Source organism: Pseudorca crassidens, chromosome 8 (assembly GCF_039906515.1).
Source record: "Pseudorca crassidens isolate mPseCra1 chromosome 8, mPseCra1.hap1, whole genome shotgun sequence".
Taxonomy (NCBI): domain Eukaryota; kingdom Metazoa; phylum Chordata; class Mammalia; order Artiodactyla; family Delphinidae; genus Pseudorca; species Pseudorca crassidens.
Window position 1 is genome coordinate 36220979 of NC_090303.1, and position 14704 is coordinate 36235682.

At 37.4% G+C, this 14704-nt stretch overlaps 1 protein-coding gene across 1 annotated transcript in view; it reads right to left on the bottom strand.

Annotated features, from left to right (window-relative positions):
• The window catches only part of HDAC9 (histone deacetylase 9), a 581469-nt gene that overhangs the window by 243193 nt on the left and 323572 nt on the right, over positions 1 to 14704 (bottom strand). Inside the window, exon 16 of the mRNA XM_067746216.1 lies at positions 13138 to 13245. Coding sequence (XP_067602317.1) covers positions 13138 to 13245 — 108 coding nt within the window. The remainder of the gene's footprint in view (positions 1 to 13137; positions 13246 to 14704) is intronic.

Consider the following 14704-nt stretch of genomic DNA (forward strand, 5'->3'; position numbering starts at 1 on the left):
TTAATTTTTTCTACCATATCTGTTAGTTTTCTAATCTTATTTTATTTTTTACTCTCTGTTATTTTTCTGCTCCTTTTTTTTTTCTGCCACCCTGCGCAGCTTGCGGGACCTTGGTTCACAAGCCGGGGGTCCAAACTGATCTTCTGCAGTAGGAGGTCCGAGTCGCAACTACTGGACTAACAGAGAACCTCAGACCCCAGGGAATATGCGTCAGAGTGAGGTCTCCCGGAGGTCCTCATCTTAGCAGCAAGACCCAGCAAAAGCACTTCGAAGAGGGAAGTTTATAGCAATTGAAGCTCACCTCAAGAAACAAGAAAAGTCTCAAGTAAACAATCTAACCTTACATGTAAAAAAACTAGAGAAAGAAGAACAAAGAAAACCTAAACTCAGTAGAAAGAAAGAAATCATAAAGATCAGAAATAAATGAAATAGAAATGAAGAAAATAGCAAAGATCAATAAAACTAAAAGCTGGTTCTTTGAGAAGATACACAAAATTGATAAAACTTTAGCCAGACTCATCCAAAAAAAAAAAAAAGGCGGGGGGAGAGGATGCAAATCAATAAAATTAGAAATGAAAAAGGAGAAATCACAACTGACACTGCAGAAATACAAAGGATTAAAAGAGACTACTACAAACAAGTATATGCCAATAAAATAGACAACCATGAAGAAATAAACAAATTCTTGGTAAGGTACAATTTTCCAAGACTGAACCAGGAAGAATTAGAAAATAAAGCAGACTTATCATAAGTCATGAAACTGAAACTGTAATTAAAAATCTTCCAACAAAAGAAGTCCTGGGCCAGATGGCATCACAGGCGAATTCTATCAAACATTTAGAGAAGAGCTAACTAACACCTATCCTTCTCAAACTCTTCCAAAAAACTGCAGAGGGAGGAACACTCCCAAATTTGTTCTACGAGGCCACCATCACCCTGATACCAAAATCTGACAAAGATATCACAAGAAAAGAAAATTATAGACCAATATCACTGATGAACATAGATGCATAAATCCTGAACAAATTACTAGCAAACAGAATCCAACAACATATTAAAAGGATCATACATCATGATCAAGTAGGATTTATCCTACGAATGCAAGGATTCCTCAGTATACGCAAATCAATCAATGTGATAAACAACACTAACAAACTGAAGAATAAAAACCATATGATCATCTTAATAGATGCAGAGAAAGCTTTTGACAAAATTCAATACCCATTTATGATAAAAACTCTCCAGAAAATGGGCACAGAGGGAACCTAGCTCAACATAATAAAGGCCATATATGACAAACCCACAGCAAATATCATTCTCAATGGTGAAAAACTGAAAGCATTTCCTCGAAGATCAGGAACAAGACAAAGATGTCCACTCTTGCTACTCTTATTCAACATAGTTTGGAAGTCCTAGCCACAAGAGTCAGAGAAGAAAAAAGAAATAAAAGGAATCCAAATTGGAAAAGAAGTAAAACTGTCACTGTTTGCAGATGTATACATTAAAAATCCTGAATATGCCACCACAAAACTACTAGAGCTCATCAATGAATTTGGTAAAGTTGCAAGATACCAAATTAATGCACAGAAATCTCTTGCATTTCTATAAACAACAAAAAATCAGAAGGAGAAATTAAGGAAACAATCCCATTTACCATCGCAACAAAAAGAATAAAATACCTAGGAATAAACCTGCCTGAGGAGGCAAATGACTTGTTCTCATAAAACTATAAAACTGATGAAAGAAATCAAAGATGACATAAGCAGATGGAAAAATATATCATGTTACTGGATTGGAAGAATCAATATTGTGAAAATAACTATACTACCCAAAGCAATCTACAGATTCAATGCAATCCCTATCTAACTGCCAATGGCATTCTTCACGAAATTAGAACACAAAATTTTACAATTTGTATGGAAACACAAAAGACCCCGAATAGCCAAAGCAGTCTTGAGAAAGAAAAACGGAGCTGGAGTAATCAGGCTCCCAGACTTCAGACTATACTATAAAGCTACAGTAATCAAGACAGTATGGTACTGGCACAAAAACAGAAATATAGATCAATGGTACAGCATACAAAGCCCAGAGATAAACCCACACACATATAATCATGTAATTTATGACAAAGGAGGCAAGAACTTACAATGGAGAAAAGACAGCCTTTTCAATAAGTGGTGCTGGGAAAACTGGACAGCTACATGTAAAAGAATGAAATTAGAACACTCCCTAACACCATACATAAAAATAAACTCAATAGATAAAAGACCTAAATGTAAGACCAGACACCGTAAAACTCTTAAGAGGAAAACACAGGAAAAACACTCTTTGACATAAATCACAGCAAGTTCTTTTTTGACCCACCTCCAACAGTAATGAAAATAAAAACAGAAATAAACAAAGGGGACTTAAACTTAAAAGCTTTTGCACAGCAAAGGAAACCATAAACAAGACGAAAAGACAACGCTCAAAAGGAGAGAAAATATTTGCAAATGAAGCAATGGAGAAAGAATTAATCTCCAAAATATACAAACAGCTCATGGAGCTCAATATCAAAAAAACAAACAACCCAATTAAAAAATGGGCAGAAGGGCTTCCCTGGTGGCGCAGTGGTTGAGAGTCCGCCTGCTGATGCAGGGGACACGGGTTCGTGCCCTGGCCCAGGAAAATCCCACATGCCGCGGAGCAGCTAGGCTCGTGAGCCATGGTCGCTGAGCCTGCGCGTCCGGAGCCTGTGCTCCGCAACAGGAGAGGCCACAACAGTGAGAGGCCCGCGTACTGCAAAAAAAAAAAAAGGGCAGAAGACCTAAACAGACATTTCACCAAAGAATACATACAGATGGCCAAGAGGCACATAGAAAGATGCTCAATAGTACTAATTATTAAAGAAATGCAAATCAAAACTACAATGATGTATCACCTCACACCAGTCAGAATGGCCTTCATAAAAAAAGCTACAAACAATAAATGCTGGAGAGGGTGTGGAGAAAAGAGAACCCTTTTGCACTGTTGGTTGGAATGTAAATTGATAGTCACTATGGAGAACAGTATGGAGGTGCCTTAAAAATCTAAAAATAGAATTACCATATGACCCAGCAATCCCATTACTGGGCATGCACCCTGAGAAAACCATAATTCAAAAGGACATATGTACCCAAATGTTCACTATTTACAACACCCAGGACATGGAAACAATTTAAATGTCCAATGACAAATGAATGGATAATGAAGATGTGGTACATATATACAATGGAATATTACTCAGCCATGAAAAGAACGAAATTGGGTCATTTGTAGAGATGTGGATGGACCTAGAGTCTGTCACACAGAGTGAAGTAAGCCAGAGAGAGAAAACCAAATATCATATATTAATGCATATATGTGGAATCTACAAAAATGGTACAGATGAACCTATTTGCAGGGCAGGAATAGACGCACAGATGTAGAGAATGGATGTATGGACTCCGAGGGGAAAGGGAGGGTGGGACGAATTGGGAGATTAGGTTTGACATAAATACACTACCATGTGTAAACTAGATAGCTAGTGGGAACCTGCTGTATAGCACAGGGAGCTCAGCTCGGTGCTCTGTGATGACTTAGATGGGTGGGATGGGGGGGGAGGGAATTCCAAGAGCGAGGGGATATGGTTATACATATAGCTGATTCACTTCACTGTACTGCAGAAACTAACACAACATTGTAAAGCAATCATATTCCAATTTACAAAAATAAATAAAGTTATCATAAAATATTGGCTATAATACCTATGCTGCACATTATATCCTTATACTTTTATACCTAGAAGTTTGTACCTCTTGGTCTCCTTCCATTGTTTGGCTCCTGTCCCCACTGGTAAACACTAGTTTATTTTCTGTATCTGTGAATCTGTTTCTGTTTTGTTATATTTTCGTTTGATTTTTTTTAGATTCCCCAAACAAGTGAAAACATATACTATTTGCCTTTTTCTAACTTACTTCACTAAGCACGATACCATCCAGCCCCATCCACATTGGTGCAAATGGCAAAATTTCATTCATTTTTACGGCTGAGTAATATCCCATTGTGTATATATACCACATTTTCTTTATCCATTCACCTGCTGATGGACACTTAGGTTATTTCCATATCTTGGCTATTATAAATAATGCTGCTATGAACATAGGGTTCAATGTATCTTTTTGATTTAGTGTTTTTGCTTTTTTGGATATACTCCCAGGAGTAGAACTGCTGGATCCTATGGTAGTTCTATTTTTAATTTTCTGAGGAACCTCCATACTGTTTTCCATAGTGGCTGCACCAATTTACATTCCCACCAACAGTGTACGTGGGTTCCCTCTTCTCCACATCCTCACCAACATTCATTATTTGTTGCCGTTCTGACAGGTTTGAGGTGACATCTCATTGTGGTTTTAATTTGCATTTTCCTTATGATTTGTGATATTGAGCATACTTTCATGTAAGATTTGTAAACATTTAAAAATGTGAAAATGCTGAAAACAGACAGAAGTGGAGAGCCCTGGAAATTCTTATGTGCTGCTGGTGGGGTTTGAAATTGGCACAATGACTTAGGTATTTGTTCTCTATATGTCACCTTTTTTTGTTCCTCAACTCCTCCATTACACTGTCTTCTTTTAAGTTAAATAGGTATTCTCTAGTGTAGCATTTTAATTTCCTGGTCATTTCTTTTAATATATTTTTGAGTTATTTTCTTGCCTGTTGTCCAGTGGATTCTACTTAGCATCTTAACTTTTAACAATCTAGTTCAGACATGAGCCACATTTTAACAGTATCCAAAAACTTTGTTTTGCTATTATATAGCTCCATTCCCAATCCCCTACTTCATGCTTCTACTGTTATACAAACTACATCTTTATACACTGACTTACGGTTATTGTTTTATGCAGTTGTCTTTTAAATCTGAGAGAAGAATAAGAGTTACAAACAAAAAATACAATTATACTATCAATTATATTTATTTATGTAGTTACTTTTACTGATGCTCATTATTTCTTCATGTGAATTCATGAGCTTCTTTGCATCTCTCATAATTTTATGTAGCAAACTGGGCATTTTAAGCAATATAATATGACAATTCTGGAAATCAGATTTTTACCACTCCCTAGGGTTTGTCATTGTTGCTTTGTTCGTTTCTTGATTCTTCTGAACTAATTCTATAAAGACTGTATTCTATGTTGAGTGTGGGACTGAAGTCTCTGTTTGCTTAACTCAGTGGTTGGTCAGTTAATAATCAGATAGAGATTTCCTTAAAAGCCTGGAACCAACAGTCCCCAGCCTTTTATAAGGGGCCCTGCCCATGTGTGTTGGACACACTTTCAATACTGGGTCTGCGATCTGACAGCTCTTCCTTGGCCTTTACTTCTGGTTTGAGCAGAGCCTCAAAGTCAGCTTGAGATGAGACTTTAGGGCCTTTCAGTCTTTCCTGAGTGTGGTGTGAACACAGCCCTGAGTATGCACACAGCCCTATCAGACACATGACCTTCTAGATTCTTAGGAGTCTGATAGGGCTTGCCATAGCGCTTATGCACATCTCATTCCCCAGTTTTTTCTGGAAGCTTTTGGTTAGTTTGTTGTTTTCTCTACTGTTGTCCACCACTTCAGGCAGCCATAAGTTAATCAATTACCTTTAGTTTTTTTCAATAAGTGCTTCTGAGGAAAGGCTTTTCACTCTAAGTTCAGACAAATAAAGACAACTTTGTAACTGGGGACTGTACTGAAGGACCAGACAGGCCAAATAATGAAAATTTTCTGGGAATGAGGCTTTGAAGAAGCTTCAGCCCCATTCTGCCCTGTCTGGAGACTGCTAAATTATTGGTTTTCATTTGGAGTAAGACTACTGGGGAGCTGGAAAGGGTTAAATGAGAAAGGGTGAATTAAAACACCACAAAGTTCACTGTTCTCATGAAGATTTAGCCCGTTTTCTTTTGAATACATGCTTCCTGAGATGTTACAAGCTTTTGGTTAATTTCCTGGGTTTTTAAAATAATTCATTCTAATCCTGCAAAAAGTGCCATTGGTAAATTGATAGGGATTTGCACTGAATCTGTAGATTGCTTTGGGTAGTAGAGCCATTTTCACAATGTTGATTCTTCCTATCCAAGAACATGGCAAATCTCTCCATCTGTTTGTGTTGTCTTTGATTTCTTTCACCAGCATCTTTAGTTTTCTGAGTACAGGTCATTTTCCTCTCTAGGTAGGTTTATTCCTAGGTAGTTTATTCTTTTTGTTGCAATGGTAAATGGAACTGTTTCCTTAATTTCTCTTTCTGATTTTTCATTGTTAGTGTATAGGAATGCAAGAGATTGTATCCTGCACTTTACCAAATTCACTGATGAGCTCTACTAGTTTTGTGGTGGCATCTTTACGATTTTCTATGTACAATATCATGCCATCTGCCAACAGTGACAGTTTTACTTCTTCTTTTCCAATTTGGATTCCTTTTATTTCTTTTTCTTCTCTGCCATGACTAGGACTTCCAAAACTATGCTGAATAACAGTGGCGAGAGTGGACATCCTTGTCTTGTTCCTGCTCTTAGAGGAAATGCTTTCAGTTTTTCGCCATTGAGAATGATGCTTGCTACAGGTTTGTCACATATGGCCTTTATTATGTTGAGGTAGTTTCCCTCTATGCCCACTTTCTGGAGAGTTTTTGTCATAAATGGGTGTTGAATTTTGTCAACAGCTTTTTCTGCATCTATTGAGATGATCATATGGTTTTGATTCTTCAATTTGTTAGTGTGGTGTGTCACGCCAATTGATTTGCGTATATTGAAGAATATTTGTATCTCTGGGATAAATCCCACTGATAATGATGTATGATCCTTTTAATATGTTGTTGGATTCTGTTTGCTAGTATTTTGTTGAGGATTTTTGTGTCTATGTTCATCAGTGATATCGTCTGTAATTTTCTGTTTTTTCCTATCAAATTACCAATGGCATTTTTCACAGAATTAGAACAAAAAAATTTTACAATTTGTATGGAAACACAAAAGACTGCGAATAGCCAAAGCAATCTTAAGAAAGAAAAACGGAGCTGGAGGAATCAGGCTCCCTGACTTCAGGCTATACTGCAAAGCTACAGTCATCAAGACACTATGGTTGATAGCACAAAAGAAGAAATATAGATCAATGGAACAGGATAGAAAGCCCAGAGATAAATCCACACACCTATGGTAACCTAATCTATGACAAAGGCGGCAAGAATATAGAATGGAGAAAAGACAATCTCTTCAATAAGTAGTGCTGGGAAAACTGGAGAGCTACATGTAAAAGAATGAAATTAGAACATTCCCTAACACCATACACAAAAATAAACTCAAAATGGATTACAGACCTAAATGTAAGGCCACACACTATAAAGCTCCTAGAGGAAAACATAGGCAGAACACCCTTTGACATAAATCACAGCAAGATTTTTTTGACCCACCGCCCAGAGTAATGAAAATAAAAACAAAAATAAATGGGACCTAATGAAACTTAAAAGCTTTTGCACAGCAAAGGGAACCATAAACAAGAGGAAAAGATAATCCTCAGAATGGGAGAAAATATTTGCAAATGAAGCAACTGACAAGGGATTAATCTCCAAAATATACAAACAGTTCATGCAGCTCAGTATTAAAAAAACAAACAACCTAATTAAAAAATGGGCAAAAGACCTAAATAGACATTTCTCCAAAGAAGACATACAGATGGCCAACAAACACATGAAAAGATGCGCAACATCACTAATTATTAGAGAAATACAAATCAAAATTACAACGAGATATCACCTCACACCAGTCAGAATGGCCATCCCCCCAAAATCTACAAACAATAAATGCTGGAGAGGGTATGGAGAAAAGGGAACCCTCTTACACTGTTGGTAGGAATGTAAATTGGTACAGCCACTATGGAGGACAGTATGGAGGTTCCTTAAAAAACTAAAAATAGAACTACCATATGACCCAACAATCCCACTCCTGGGCATATACCTGGAGAATAATTCAAAAGATACATGCACCCCAATGTTCACTGAAGCAATATTTACAATAGCCAGGACATGGAAGCAACCTAAATATCCATCAACAGAGGAATGGATAAAGAAGATGTGGTACATATATACAATGGAATATTACTCAGCCATAAAAAGGAACAAAATCGGGTCATGTGTAGGGACGTGGATGGACCTAGAGACTGTCATACAGAGTGAATTAAGTCAGAAAAACAAATACCATATATTAATGCATATATGTGGAATCTAGAAAAATGGTATAGATGAACTTATCTGCAAAGCAGAAATAGAGACACAGACATAGAGAACAAACATATGGATACCAAGGTGGGGAAGGGAGGTGGGAGGGATTGGGAGATTGGGATTGACATATATACACTACTATGTATAAAACAGATAACTAATGAGAACAAACTGTATAGCACAGGGAACTCTACTCATTGTTCTGTGGTGACCTAAATGGGAAGGAAATCCAAGGAAGAGGGGATACACGTATATGTGTGGCCAATTCGCTTTGCTGTACAGTAGAAACTAACACAACATTGTAAAGCAACTATACTCCAACAAAGGATTTTTAAAAATTAATTCTGATAAATTTTGCCAGTTTCATCACTGATTTCATGGAGTGAAGAATTTTCAGAGGTTTAAACTGTTATTTTTGCTGATGTCATTGTGGCACAATGACTTCGGAATTCTACCTTGCATTACTCTCTGAAATTTATTATATTTCTATCCTAGGAGCTTACCATTTTACTCTTCGTTATGTCATAGTTCAAGAGTGTTCACAGCAGCACTGATCAAAAGAGCAAAAACCTGTAAACAACTATACTGTCCAACAGAAGAATGAATAAACAAATTATGATGTACAAGGAAAATGAATAAATCACAGCTATGTAAATAGGATAAATCCTCATAACATGATTTTAAGTTGGGGGAGAGAAATCTGAGGAATAGAACATTCAATAAGATTCCATTTTTTATAAAGATCTACGACATATGGTTAACACTATTAAAGGGAAAGGAATAATTTAAAAAATACAACAGATTAATAATTACTCCTGGGTCAAAAGATAGGAATGAGATAAGTACTGAAAGAACTTTAATAGTGTTAGCACAGTACTATTTCTTTAGTTGGATGAAGGGCTCACATCCAACCATATTATTATGATTTGTAAGTTATTAATGTAACTCATTTTTTTGTATGTATTGTTTTACAGTAATAAAAAGGAAAGAATCTAGACTATTTTAAAAAGATAGCTTTAACCCCTTTTTCTTACATATTTGTGCCACCTCTACAAGAAATTCCTTATAAAGTGTTGAAAGAGAAGAGAGAATTGTGACACTTACAGGCTTTGCCATTTATTAAACTGTGTGCAGGATCTTAAAAAGTTACTTGATGTCTCTGAGCTGGTATCCTATTGGTGGTACTTACTTTTGGTGGACACTGTGAGAATAATGACAAATTACATGTAAACTGTCCAATCTATAGTAGATACTTAATGAATGGCAGGTATTATTAGCAACATGATATCACAATATCCATTCAAACAGTAAAGAAATCCATACATTTTTCAGATAATCAGATGGGAATTTTCTTGACAAAAATTTCCAGACAACTAAAGCAATTTTTACTGTTTTATGAAATTACAGCATTGCCAAAATGGCATCAAAGGGCATTCTTATAGTAAAGCTAGATAACTGTTGAATCATTTTTTCCCCAGATATGTTGAAGCATAACTGACAAATAAAAATTATATACTTTAAGGTAACATATTTGGCACCATTTTTTGAACAAAATATTGAATATTTATAACTTGAAAAATGCTCATCTTTTAAAGATATTTCTATTTCTAGACATACTTCCTTAAATGACCTTTAGAACAATAAAACCATTTTGAGATAACTATTCTTCCAATTATAGTTTCCAATACAACAAACATGTCAGCATTTCCAGAATATTTACGTTCCCTAGTTCTAGATTCTGAGAAATAGCCAACTTGGGTATTTGTAGGTTTGAGAAATTTCCACTTGCATGGATTTTTTAAAATATCTTGTTAAAAACCTGGAAAACTTGAAAGTCCCCATAATTTCCACTGAACTCCACTGAGCATGTCCATGCTGTGCAAAAAATACACTGCTGTAGTTTGCTGCACACGCTTAGTTTAAGCATCAACATGAGACCCACTCCCTGTGCCTGGATTATACCTCTAATTCCTTTAGCCCATTAGTATCTGCAGGTGAAGAAAGGACAGAACCTGTCAAAAGTTAGGGGAACAATCATGATCAAGCTTAATATCAAGGAAAAATTCCAGGTAATGAAATTTGCCTTTGGCATTTTCCTTGTTTGGGCGCCCTTATTATCTCCTAGGTCCCCAGCCCCTAAGAGTTTGGTGACCTCCCTCCAGCTATCTCGAACCTCTCAGTTCAGCACCCCATCCAGGCCCACCCTATTTGAAATAAAGCTCTTAATTCTTCTCTAATTTCCAAGCAAAATGAGTGCAGACTCACAAAATGCAGTCTTTCAATATGTCAATGTTGTTTCAAGTTATAGATTTACTGGGAGAAAGAGGTAGAACATGCGAGAACTGAATGTAGATGCAGAAAATGATAAACAAAACACTGAAGTTTTCTTTGTTCACATCTCTTATCAGAGGATAACTTACCAGTGTCCTCAAATAAGCTTCCCTATTTTCTTCCTAGATCTGAATGAAGTGACTCCACAGCCATGAGTGTTAATGCTCCTGGCCAGCAGGTGTACCTGTCCAGTCATACTGGAGTCTGGAACAGGTAGACACTGAGTAACATTTTTGGTTAGCTAGAGGTCCCTGAACATGGCTATCTACCACAATTCTTGGCTATCTACAGTGGCATTCCCATAGGCCTCATCAAATTACTAGCAATAAAAGGATTCAGTCTCTTGGTCTGTCAGCACTAGTCCATTTGTTATGGTCCTGCCTGTCTTGGACTTTTACTTTGGGCTAACAATCAGAAAGATAAACCAGCTACACTGCCTGGAATATTCAGCAAAGGAAGGTGAAATCAGTTGTGGAATATCTACTATTTGGTACGTCATGGTGTATATAACTGATAACCAGATCCACTTCTCATTTGCAAATAGCTCAGAATGTCAAAACCAGGTACAACCTTCAACATTATCAATTCTACCCTACTGATTTTGTGGAACGAGATACTGAGGCCCAGAGATATTAAGTGATCTGCCACATGTGACACAGAATTTAAGTGGCAGAGCCTGGATCAATGTTTCTTGATTTTTATGCTGGCTCTTTTTCCCTATTCTTCTCTTTTTTAATCATACTTGCTGATTTCTCAACCAAGGGGAGGAAAAGCATTTGTATGAATCCTTCATCTTAACATAAACAGCCAATGCTAGTTAGTACAGCTGGTGGTCAGCATGTCCATACTATATATTGTTGACACTCTGTTTGTAACTGGCTATTTTAAATGACTACCTCCCAAAAAATATAATTAGGTTTTTGTTCAACACTCTTCACACATACATTTGGCAATTCTGCACTCTGTGAGGTTAATAGCAATGATGATTTTGAGTGTAACAGGTGGGCATTCTACTTGAGAAGGTTTCAGAATTACTGATTAAACTTCAACAAAATCAAAACAATTAGAAACTGAAATGCTAACAATCATTTTTGTTTTTTATTAAGTGGGTCTGTGCTGGGATAATCTTTTAAAAATTATAATATTGTGGCCTGGCTGTTATCTGTCATTTGAATTCTTCTGAAAATAAGACTTAAATACTTCTTTTAAAATGTCAATTGATTCTAGTGCTACAAGTGACACATTCAAACAGGAAGAATTATTCCTCAAGTGCTACTGGGAGAGAGCCAAAACCTCTCCATAAGGCTGATTTCTTTCTTCTTTTCAATAAATAGCTCATTATCAAAGGTAAAGACTGAGTATTAAGCACCACATTAATGGCCTAAGAAATCTCCTGAGATGAGCAATTAATATCCTAATGCTGATCGTGTCAACTTAACATGAGGTGCACATATATATATATATATATATATATTTAAATATAGCCCACCTTATCATAATGCTATTTCTGTAGGTTTTGACTTAAAGAGTTAGAGCAAAGACTTCTGGGGCAGACAATGTGTTGTAAAGTGCACATTCCTACCCTGCATTTTTAATCACAAGTGAAATAGTCAGGTGTAATTGAATAAAAATTCATTAGGCATAAAAAAAAAAATAATCCTAATTAGATTTTATTTTAGATGAACAAAACTCACAGTGCCTATATTGTTGGTTACAATATATTTCCCCTAAGCCCCACAATTGCTAAAAATACCAAATCAATCACTGGCCAGATTTCATTATGAAGTGTGTGAACCAGTGCATTAAAGAGCTATGTTAGCACCAACAAAGTTTATTGGGGCAACTGCATTCAAGATGCACATGGTATACCTTTAAATAGCACTGTTAAAATACCAAATAAAGTGTCAACGTCTGTCAAGTCTCTGGCTTTTATAAATTGTTTAGACTGGAAAACGTTGGGGTTTGGACATTGTTCTTTTCACATGATGTAGAAAAGAAGAGACCATAAAAAGAAAAGAACAATAAAGCGTAGTTCATTTCTGAAGTTCTTTCATGGAAAAACATACTCTGGATCATTACCCTTCTAGTCAACAATTTCCTTCTTCCTCCCAATCCTTCCCATCTGATATTTACCTTTCTCCCCACCCCCACCCCCTTCTCTCTGGGTGGTATTCTGAGCTTATACACAGTACTCAGTAATCATATGTTTTATGTCGCTTCAAAAGAGAATCCCAGGAGGGCATGACTGGTATGTATATACTGGGTATTTTTAACCTGGACCATAGCTTTACTCACCATTTCTATGCTCTTAAAAATACACCAGAGTGCCCTAACCGCAGAGTTTCCCCAAGGAGAGGAAGGCCCTGGGAGCACGATCAGCTACTACCTACCTACACACTAGTTATTATCACACCTTAGTGGCCATCTCTTTGCCCTCTTCCCTCCGCCCCTTTCCTTTTATTACCACACCACACTCCCCACAATTCCCAAACAACAACATCTCTGTTTCAGCGTCTTCTCTGGATTTCCCACACTTAATGCAATCCAGACCTCACCTTCAGCTCTCCTGAGGCCACTTTGGAAGCCAGCTCGATGACACAGCCAACAGCCATGCGTGCAGCACCGGACGAGTGCAGCTCATTCCAAATGGTGTCACTGTCCACCTGAGCAAACAGTGAGCAGAGCCCACAGAAGAGAGAGGGAGAGAAAGAGAAGGAGAAGGAGTAGATGAAAGAGGGAGGGGGGAGGAAGGGAGTTCAGGAGAGGGGAGAGAGAGAGAAAGCAAATTTGTGAGGAAGGGCTGGCACAGTAACAGCCTATGTACAATAACATTAGTCTTCCGTCTTGGCCAGCTGAAAAGGCCTTCTGCACACGGCTTTGCTTATACTTTTTCTCTACACTGACTTCTCCAATGGAAACACATTCCTGCCATGCCTCACTGCCATTCCCTGTTTAGATTTCTCATTACAAACAGCATTACATAGGCCAGATCTGGCGTAGCTACAGGCTTGCTAGAAACCAGGCCCCAGTAGTAGATAGAGTAAAAGCTAAGAGCACTTAGCTATACATAAAAATCGGATTTGCAAGTGCTAGAGGGGGAAAATTCAAATACCTTTCTGGCTGCAGGTTTACGGGGAGCCAAAAACAATTATTAGGCAGGTAGCAGTAGCAGTCAGTGAGTGGGAAGGAGCAACCGCAGTTCAGGTTCTCCAACTAAATGGAGGGAGTGTGTGGTCCTCACACTTAAAATATTCTCAACACTCAACTGCAAGGAGAGATCTGACTTTCAAAGTAGAAGCTTAACATTTAGTACAGCTTGGCAGCTAGTCTTAGTGCAAACTAGTATTATTAAAATTAGATACGCCATTAAAATATATGGTTGCTCCTACACTAGAGAACATTATTATCCAAACAAAGCATGAACCAATATTTTGGATTTACCTTTATAAAATGCTGTTTACTCTTTTTTGTGCACACATTAAGAGAACATTTACAACAAGGACAAGAAAAGTGCAATAGTAGTGGTTTACAATTGTCATATATGTTACATAACTTTTTTTTTTTTTTTTGGCAGTACGCGGGCCTCTCACTGCTGTGGCCTCTCCCGTTGCGGAGCACAGGCTCCGGACACACAGGCTCGGCGGCCATGGCTCACGGGCCTAGCCGCTCCACGACATGTGGGATCCTCCCGGACCGGGGCACAAACCCGCATCCCCTGCATTGGCAGGCGGACTCTCAACCATTGCGCCACCAGGGAAGCCCTATGTTACATAATTTTAATGTATAAATATGTCATAATATAAAAAAATAACAGTATCAAGCTGTAGAAGTCTATTATTTTAGGACACAGTTGGAGCACTGGGAAATGCAATAAAAAAATTTGACTGTGCAAATATCAAGACGTCTCAAATGGCTCAAAGAAGGGAACTCTGACACAAAATACAGAATTTTTTTAAAAAGAAGAACTGAAGTGAGGAGGCCTAATGACAGGGAACAAACACAATAAATAATAACTCATTCACAACGCACTAAGCAGTTTCCTAAGCATTTTCACATGCTTTTTGTCATGAGAGCCTTAACAACTTAAATTCTGTTAAGAACAATGAGTAAATACATAATAAA